Here is a 9,708-nt window from a genome sequence, read left to right on the forward strand (position 1 = left end):
GGACAAGGACGGCGAGGGCCGGGCGAGGCACGCGGAGGCCGAAGCCGCGCGTGCCCGGCGCCGCTCCCGCAGCTACTCGCCCATCCGCAAGCGGCGCCGGGACTCACCCAGCTTCATGGAGCCGCGGCGCATCACCAGGTATGGAGGGGCCGGGGCAGGGCAAGGCCGCTGACCCGAGTCAGTGACCAGGGATCTCTGGAAGAGGTTTCGCAAGGCCCGGGGACATTCCCGGAGGACCGACTGCACCTGGCGCGGGGGGGAGGAGGCTTGGGCGAAGGGAGCGGGGAGCTAAAGGCGAGGAGGAGGGTTCAGGGAGGGGAAGAGGGGCCCTGGTGGGCTGCAGGCTCTGCGGAGGGGGCTAGGGCTGGAGGTGCTGGGTGGGGGGAGATGAGAGAGACGGGAAGAGGCCCACGGAGGTGTGGGGTCCCTGCACTTGGGTCTGGGTGGGCAGCAGCAGGCATGGAGTTCAGCTCTGGAAGATTCCAGCCATTCCTCCGGAGCCCATCCCTCCCTCACTTCCCACATCCATCTCCGGACAATGATGTCTCCTTTTCTCCTTCACCTTAAGGTCCAGCCTGCTGAGTGGCCTGTGGCAAGCCTGGGGGCCAGGTGGACCCCTCTCCACAGGCTGCGGGGGAGATGCCCATGTGAGCTGGTCTGGCTCTGGTCAGCTGTCTGTCTGTCTGCCTCTCCTTTTCTCACTAACCTCCCAGCCCCCTGGGGAACTTGGAGGAGGGGGCACAGCAGTCTGGTCTCTGGGGCAGCTGCCGGAGCAGCTGGTCTCTCCCGCTCTCCCCACGCGGCCCCACTGGGCTGTGGCAGGGTGTGGCTGGTGAGGCAGAAGCCATGACCAGAGTTCTCTGCTAGGACTGAGGGGTCTGGGCCTGGGTCTCCAGGTGAGATTATGATCTGCCTCTGTAGGAACCACCCTGGTGCCCTGGAGGACCCTGGCATGGGGCGGAGGGCCATAGGCCGAGTTCTGAGCCCCACTCTGCTGCTGCCTGCTGGCAGCCTTGGGAGATGGGTGTGCATTTCTGGGTCTTGGCTCCCACCTCCACACAGTGAGCAGAACTCTCTGAGCATCGTGTCCACTCTCTCGAACTAGTCCTCCTAGTCTGTGATGACCCAGGTCACCAGGGAGGACACGACACTGCCTCCTCCCCTCATCCCAGAGCCAGAGGTCAGACCTCCAGGCTTGAGAAAGCCCCCAGACCGGTCACACATGCCACCATAGGCTGGGGGTCCTAAGACAGTAAACCCCCACACCTTCCACCTGGCATCCCCTCAGGCCCCTCCCAGGATGCCTCCTCCTCCCACTAACAGACACTTTTCTTCTCAGAATTAATCCCCCGCAGTGGGGCACTGTTGCCCCCTAACCACTCTCTTCTTTTCTCTGGGTTGTAGCCTCCTGGCTTCACACTAACTCTGGGCCAGCGGGAGGTAGCTGAGTGAGGAGTGGGGGCCAGTGGGACTGGGCCGGGCCTTGGGCACAGGCAGCAGTGGCCAGGAGTCTCCTCCCCATTCCCTTTGAGTAACTTGGAAACCAGAACCCTCGATTCCCCGGGGGACAGAGACGCAGGGCCAAGCCATATTTCTACACACTTCCGTGTGGAGAGGCCACCACTTAGCTTGGCTGGTGGGAGTCATCTGTACTGAAAGCTTCATTCCTTCAACAAATACGTACCAGCACATTCTCCAAGCAAGGAGACCTGGGCTCTGCTCCCTGCACACTGGCGAGGAAAAGCAAAATGCTCAACGTGGAGTTGGCAAATGACCACTGACTGTCAATTTCTCTTCTGGGGGCAGGGGGAGTGGTTCTCTAAGGCTAGAGTTCAGGGAAATTGAGGCAGGAAGCCCTGGCCATTGCTGGGATGGGGCCCAGGGCCTGAGTGAGGGCCCAGGACGGGCAGAGCTCCCGGCCGTGGACGGCTTGTAATCTGCTTTTCCTTCTGGCAGTGCTCGCAAGCGTCCTATTCCCTACTACCGGCCCAGCCCCTCCTCTTCCTCCAGCTGCTTGAGCAGCGACTACTCAAGCCGGAGCCACAGCCGCAGCCCCAGCCCAGGCCACAGCCACGGGAGCTACAGCAGTCGCAGTCGCGGGACCCGCAGCCGCACGCGCAGCCCCTCCCGGACCCCCAGTCCCAGCTACCACAGCCGGAGCAGCTCTGAGAGTGGGGGCTTCTGAGCCCAGACACACCCAGCTTGGTGCCCTCAGCACAGGGAGAGGCAAGGGGCTAGGCCCCAGGACCCCGGGGGACAGGGGAGATGCTTCTCCCCACACTGCTACAAAAAGGTCCCGGGGCCACCACTGGGCAGGTGGGACCAGGGGAGATCGTGAGGGTGGGTGCCCTGCAGACAGGAGGAGCCAGACTGTGCTGCTTCCAAAGGGTGCCCACGCCCCACTCCTGCCCACCCACAGTGCCCAGGGAACAAAGAGCCGTCGTGAACACAGGGATCATCTATCCCCCTTCCCGCTTGATGCCAGCTCACCAGGCTGGGGACCACTGTCAGCGAACGGCACAGGAGTCCATGGCCGCGACATCACTTCACCTCAGCTCAGCATAGCCAGGGACTCTCAGAAGGTGCCAGGTCTGGGAGCCTCCCCTCTCCACAGAGCCCTCCCTTCACTCCTCTCTGTCACTGGGCAGATGAGAAGGTGGTGCAGCAAGCGGATCTCAGCTAGGCCGAAGGAAGAACGGCTCAACCTCTCAACCTCGGTGCACAACCATCCAGGCTCAGAAGGTGCCAGGTCTGGGAGCCTCCCCTCTCCACAGAGCCCTCCCTTCACTCCTCTCTGTCACTGGGCAGATGAGAAGGTGGTGCAGCAAGCGGATCTCAGCTAGGCCGAAGGAAGAACGGCTCAACCTCGGTGCACAGCCATCCAGGCTGGGGAGCTGCTTCCTGAGCGGGCTGCAGGAGGTCCCTGGCTGAGGGCTGGTGGCTGGTCCCACAGCCTCCCCAAGCCCCTCCCCAAGTCCCTCCCATCGCCCAGGAATGTACAGACGATGGCACCCAAAGCTCCAGCCTGAGGGCCAGGGAGCTTGGTCCTGCTCTCCAGGCCCAGCTCTCCCTCCAGCCTTCACCCATGCCCTGGGGCAAGGCCATACCAGCTAGGCCTTCTGCATGACCAGAGGCAGAAGATACCGACTACAGCTGCATCTGACCTGAGGTCAAAAGAGATTGGGTTAGGAGGCGGAAGAAGAAAGGGGCAGATGGAGAGGCGATCTGTGAGAAGGGGAAAAAGCAGTGCAGTTGGATTCAGATGACCGAGCAGGCCAGGGGGTGCTGGCGCGAGGAGAGGGCCAGTGGCAGCCCCAGCCTCATCCAGAGGAGGGCAGCCTGTGCCTGGTGTCTGGGTCACAGGGTCCTCAACAGAGGACAGCGTGTGCTTGGGGCCTGCCCAAGGGGGCAGTTCCTCCTCGGGGTTTGGTGGGGACATGGCTAGCCAAGGTTCCCACAAGAAGGGTGGTCCAGCCCTTCAGAGGGAGGGAGGGAGGACCTGGGCTGAGGGCCTTGGCCTGGGACATGGCGGAGAAGCAGCGGCTCCAGTCCTCCTCTGCTGCTCCCAGCACCCCCTCCTGGGGCCCTCAGGGATCTCACAAAGTCTTCCTTGGCCCAACGGGGCAGATGCCCTGGGCTCTGTGGGGGAGGGGTCTGGGGTTTGGTCCGGGTTCCCTCTCTACTTCCCCTCCTCTTTCCGCGGTGCGGATAAAATTGGACTCCAATAATAAACACTCAGTGCCCGGGTGGCAGGTGGTGAGACCAAGCCTCTGTGAGTGTGGGCACTGGGGAGACAGGGGCGGTCAGGGTGTCTGGGGTTCCTTCCCTCTGAGGAATGAGGGGTTCAGACTCCTCGGGACTCCAGAGGGAAGGGCTGGCACCCAGGACACAGCCAGTGTGCCGTCCCTACCTCGGATCAGGAGTCTGCAGAGCCCTCCCACGGCCCCAGTGAGAGGAAGCAGGGCCCCGGGAGGCCTCCCTTGCAGCCTGGAGCCCCTGTGAGCTTTGAACACAGCATGTTGCCCCACACCCAGCCTAGCACCAGCAGTGTGTGGGGACAGGGCAGGGAGGAGGTCCCCACAGAGGACCCTTTCTTCCAAGCTGGGTGGAACACAGCTTGCAGTGGTCCCTGGGTGAGTCCCGGCTCCTACACTCCCACCTGTGTGACATGCTGGCCGAGATGAAGTCCAACCAAGCATTCTCTCGACAGTCCTCAGCATGTTGACTGGCAGAGAGCACTGAAAGGTGGCCATGCCAGGAAAACGCTGAGTCCCTGGCCCCACACACTAAGTGGCGAGGCACCAGGAAGGAGTCTGAGAACGATGGTTTTGAGCTCTGGATGTGCTTTGATTGTAATACCTAGTCCCTTTTTTTGTAACAGCTTTTCTTTTTTCTTTTTTCTTTTTTTTTTTTTGAGAGGTTTTTGCCTTAGGGCACATGCACTCGCCAGAGACAGTGAGAAAGAAAATGAGAAATCACCCCCCAGGGGAGATGGCCACACAGCAATCCCTTCTCCTCCTCGGATCTTGAGCATGGTTGCACACTTGCCTGGCATGATTTTCAAACCACTCAGTTGAGGACTTGAACTGTGGTCAGCCATGTGGGAGTCCAGAAACATAACAGCTACGCCATCTGCTGGCCCCTGTAATAGCTATTTTTTCAATTCTTCCATGAGCGAGAGAAACAGTGAAAGACAGCACCCGTGGAGGGGTCTCTACACAGCAATCCACTCCAGCCTCAGCTAGCCTCGAATCAGGCCTACACATGCCCAGTATACTCAGGGAGGCCTCAAGAGGCAACCCAGAACCTTCGTATGTGGGTCAGCCTTCCAGAGCATTGTAGAGTGTCATGTTTTACCACTGCTCCACTGTCTGGCCCTTATCCTCTCCTTTCTCTTCGCTCCCTCCTTTGTTTTTCCTACCCTGCCTCCCTTTCCTTTCTCTCTTAGAGTGGTAGTTTTTTTTTTTTTTTTTGCCATAGGGTACTTGTACTCACCAGAGAGACACAGAGAAAGTGGGAAATCACCCCTGGCGGGTATGGCCAGTCTGTAGTTTTTCTCCATTCTCTTTTTGGAACTTTGGGCGCACATGCACAAACATGCAGCATGTTTTTCAGGGCACAAGTCTGGATTCGAACTGTGGAGTCAGCCAGGGGTCTTAGTCACAACTTAGTTACCACGCCACCTGCTGGCCCTAGAGCTGTCGATTTTAACCTTGTTTGAATCAAGTGGCCTTTGAGAATTTCATGAGGGCTGAGAGCCCTTCCCCCAAAGCACACGCACAGGCCCACAAGTTGACCTGTACCATAGGATCTCACAGATGCTCTGTGGCCCTTTGGGGGCCAAGGGTTAACCTGGTCCATCTCTGCTGAAGGTGCAGCAGGTGAGACTACAGCCTCCGTTTCCGTGTGAGCCATGGCACGGATGTCCTTGGCCTGGTGCCCAGATTCTGAGGCTGCCAGATTCCCTTTCCAGTTGCTCTTCTCCAAACTAGAAGGGGCACCCAAGTTGGCCTTTGGCCAATAGATCTGTTTCTGATCCAAGAAAGCTGCTCGAAGAAGCCCCTGGCATCTCCTTAACCCTGTTTTAGATGTTCTATTGTTCTGTTCTCAGTTGCTAATAACAGAAATGCTTGGGTCTGGCTGATTTATAAAACATAGCGAATGATCTAGACCGCCCCTTGAAGTCCAGAGTCAAGGGCCACATCTGGTGGGTGCCTTCTTGTTGGTGGAGCTGCGGAGTCCTAAGGTGGCATAGGGCACCCCACCACAGGAGCTTGGGTGTCTGTGTCTCTCTTATAAAGCCAAGGAGTCAGTCAGAGAAGCCCCACCCTGACAACTGTATCTAGTCCTAATCCCTCATCACCTCCCAAAGACTCCACCTTTTTTTTTTTTAGGTTTCTGCCATAGGCCACATGTTGCATTCACCAGAGAGCAACAGAGAGAGACAGTGAGAAGCAAAGTGAAATCACCTCCTTGGGGAATGGCCATACCGCAATCCCTTCTCCATTCTTCTGGGATTTTGAGCATGCACACATAGGTACCCACCATAATTTTCAAGCTGCCAGGTCCAGGACTCGAACAATGGTCTACCATGTGGGACTCCAGTGCCTTACCCACCGCACTACCTGCTGGCCCCAACTCTACCTCTTAATAGCATATCAGATTAAAGTTTCACCCACTTAATACTGTCACAATAATAACCAAATTTCAACACATGAATTTTGAGGGAGACACATTTAAACCATAGCAAGTGCTTTACATAAGTTCAGCAAATCTAGGCCGCAGGCCAGGGCTTGGGGCTTCAGGAGAGCAGAATCGGCCCTGCTCTGGAGATGCCTCCTGCTGGCATTGAATGGGGGCAGTGTTAAAGAAAAACATCCAAACGCTGACATAAAATCCAACCTGTCTCGGGCCACCAGGTGGCGCTAGACTCCCACATGGCCAACCACCGTTTCAGCCCCCCACATGGCAGCTTGAAAAATCACACCAGGTACATGTCTGTGCATGCCCAGAATTCCAAGAGGAGAATGATGAGTAGGGATTGTGGCTGACCATCCATCCTGGGGAGTGATTTCTCACTTTCCCTCTCTAGCAAGTGCATGTAGCCTATGGCAAAAATCTAAAAAAAAATTTAATTTAATTTAATTTAATTTAAAAAACTGTTTCACGCTGAGCCCTGCTGCCCACCTGCTCCTTCCTCCATTGCCCCATTCTATTCCTTTCCTGCCCAGCCCAACTGCCTTCCTCTTCTGCACCCCACAGCTAGACTGCCAGACAGTGACTGCTTCCTTTCCACCCCACTGCAGGTCCTGGGCCCACCTGTCTCCTCACGGATTGGCCCTCTCCAATCCCTCCTACTATTTTTTTCTTTTAATTTTATTTGTTACTATAATTTATCTTTTTTAAATTTGACCAGATGGAGACAGAGAGAGAGAGAAAGTGAGAAAGCAAGCCTCCAGGTCCAGGACTCGAGCCATGGTCAGCCATGTGAGAGTCCAGCGCCCCAACCACCACACCACCTGCTGGCCCCCCTCCCACTATTTCTAAAATGCAATTCTGACCACTGATTCCACACTCACTCACAGAACACCTACTACGTGCCAAGCAGAGTTCCTTGCTCCGAGGACTCACCACCCATGGACCCTGTGTCCCATTTCCACATCCACTCACTCGTAGACCTTAAAAGGGTTTCCCAGGGGACCAACAGTTAGCGTAATGGCTGTGTCGCTGGACTCCCACGTAGTAGATCATGGTTCGCGTCCCGGACCCGGTGACTTAAAACTCACGCTGGGTGCTTGTTCATGTGTGCCCAAGATCCCAAGAGGAGAATGGAGGAGAAGGGATTGCGGCGTGGCCATCCCCTCTGGGGGGTGATTTCTCACTTTCTCTCTCTCTGTCTCTCTCTGTCTGTCTGGCGAGCACACGCACCCTATAGCAAAAACCTCTCCAAAAAAAAAAAGGGGGGGTTCCCAAAGACTCCACCTGGAATTTGCCCTCCTTTGTCCCTGCCAGCCTGCACCGTGTCCTCAATCCCAGTACATCTGAGTCCTACCAACCCCCTTCATACTCGCTCCACTTCCTTGGGCTCAGGTGAGCTCGTCATCTGAGGCCCAGCTTAGCTACCTCCTACTCCATGAAGCCTTCCTGATCCTCAGCTGCAGTGGCTATTCCCGTCTCTGGGTTCCTCTGGGAACTCGCTTTTAGGGCCCCAGTCTCCTGTTCCCAGTCTCCTTGTTATTTATTTGTCAGCATGTCACTCTCTCCCCAAAGCTCTGAGCTTCTGGACATCAGGTGTTCCAGTCGTTGTGTTGCTATAACAGAAATACCGGAGTCTGGGTAATCTTAGAGCATTATTTAGCTCACAGTGTGGAGGTTCGAGATCCAGGGACTGCATCTGGTGAGGGTCTTCATGCTGCCGGGGACTCTTCAGTCAGAAGGTAGCGTAGGGCATCACATGACAAGGCAGAGCAAGAGCAGAGCATGTGTCCCTGCCCCTGTCTCCTTATAAACCCACGAGTATCCAATAACGGGGCACCTTGATGCCTGATCACTTCCCATAGGCCCCGCCTTTGAACACCATAATCCGATTATGGATTATGTCCCTGCCCTTTCAACACGGTTACAATGGCTCACTAAATTTCAGTACATGAATTGGAGGGTGGGGCACGTTCAAACCTTAGCATTAGAGCAAGTCTTTGTCTCTTCATCGTCCAAATAAGCACCTTTGACACTTCCGTTGAACAAGTTAATGAGAGCCTGAGGCAGGGAAAAGAGCCCTTCCAGAAGCCTTGCGGGAGACCTGGAACCAAAGGTGAGATGTTGTTGCAGCAAGAAGACGCCAGAGGGCAACAGAGCAAGGGGGAAAAAACCCCAATACAGGGACTAACAGCCCGGGACTGAGCTCCCTGGGAAGGTGTCTGTCCCAGCCTGGAAACCCCAAGCCCTGTCCTGGCGCCCTTCCTGTTGTCGACTGAAATAACCAACTCCTTAGAAATAATAACTAATGTGGTTTATTTCTAAACACGAATGAGTGACCGGCTGGGAGAAAGGCAATCATTTCTTTCTCGGAGTGCTTTGATACAGGGGTTCCTTTTTTAACATTTTTTAAATAATTATTTTATATAATTGTATTTATTTTAACTTGACCAGAGAGGGACAGAGTGAGAGAGAGTGAGGGAGACAGAAAGTGAGAAAGCAAGCCATCAGGTCTGGGACTCAAACCATGGCTGGCCATCTGGGAGTCCAGCACCCTTAACCACCATGCCACCAGCTGGTCCCTGCATTCCCCCCCCCTTTTTTTTTTATTTTGAGAGTAAAGGACAAAGGTTTGAAAAAAGTGTTTTTATTTTTCATTGGTGTGACCCAAAAGTGACAGGACAGCTGGAAGCGGGGAGGGGGGTTTGGGGGGACTTGTAGGTTATAGGTGGGTTTTACAATTTTTACGTGGGTGATTGGAAGGGAATGTCTGTGTCTTGGGAAAAGATCCGCAAAATGTATTATAACCACTTTAAAATACATCTCAAAGATACAACACCAGGGACAGGATGCAGGAGGAATCCTGTTATCCATGGCCCAAAATGGTCTGTTAATGTCTGCAGGCATGATTCTCTCCTCAGGCCCTTTTTAAGGTTTTTTCTTTTTGGAAAATAGACTTTTGTCCTCACTGTCTACTTGGAGGAAAGGAGCACCTGTTCTCTGAGCCGGGTGGAGGGAGTAGCAGGCTCCCTGCTCCCCTCAGACTGAAGGCTCAGCCTGAGCTCAGGGACAGGGAATGCTATCAGGAAGGCAGCAAAACAGGAAATGCCGATCCTGCCCTGGGGGCCAGATGAGAGGAGAGGAGGAGGGAGCCTTCTCTAGCATGTGGCCGTTTCCCATCCACAGGCACTGAGCCTGGCACATGCCCTTCTGGTTTGGGGCTACAGCGGGTCCTCTCCTGGTCTCTCTCTCCTCAGAGAGGGTGCATGGGGAGGCCACCACACCTTTCCCAGCCCAACACAGACAGCAGCACAGAGGCAGGGCAGGGCTTGCCTGTTTCCTGTTTTTTTCCCCCTTTCTCCTTAATCAATTTCCTACAGACCCAGGGCAACAAATCATTATGCACATACCCAGTCCGGAAGTCCCAACCAGTGCTGCCCCATCCCCTGCTCTCTGAAATGCTTCTGGAAGCCCACCGGCTTCCTACCTGCCTCTCTCCCCTTTAGCAAAACT

General features: G+C 55.5%; 1 protein-coding gene across 1 annotated transcript in view; it reads left to right on the forward strand.

Moving 5' to 3' along the window:
• The window catches only part of SRRM3 (serine/arginine repetitive matrix 3), a 68,695-nt gene extending 64,935 nt beyond the window's left edge, over nt 1-3,760 (forward strand). Inside the window, exons 13-15 of the mRNA XM_027774633.1 lie at nt 8-138; nt 1,957-2,582; nt 2,743-3,760. Coding sequence (XP_027630434.1) covers nt 8-138; nt 1,957-2,185 — 360 coding nt within the window. The 3' untranslated portion in view covers nt 2,186-2,582; nt 2,743-3,760. The remainder of the gene's footprint in view (nt 1-7; nt 139-1,956; nt 2,583-2,742) is intronic.
• Nucleotides 3,761-9,708: the final 5,948 nt, after the last annotated feature.

This window comes from Tupaia chinensis, unplaced genomic scaffold, assembly GCF_000334495.1.
Source record: "Tupaia chinensis unplaced genomic scaffold, TupChi_1.0 Scaffold000465_1, whole genome shotgun sequence".
NCBI lineage: Eukaryota > Metazoa > Chordata > Mammalia > Scandentia > Tupaiidae > Tupaia > Tupaia belangeri.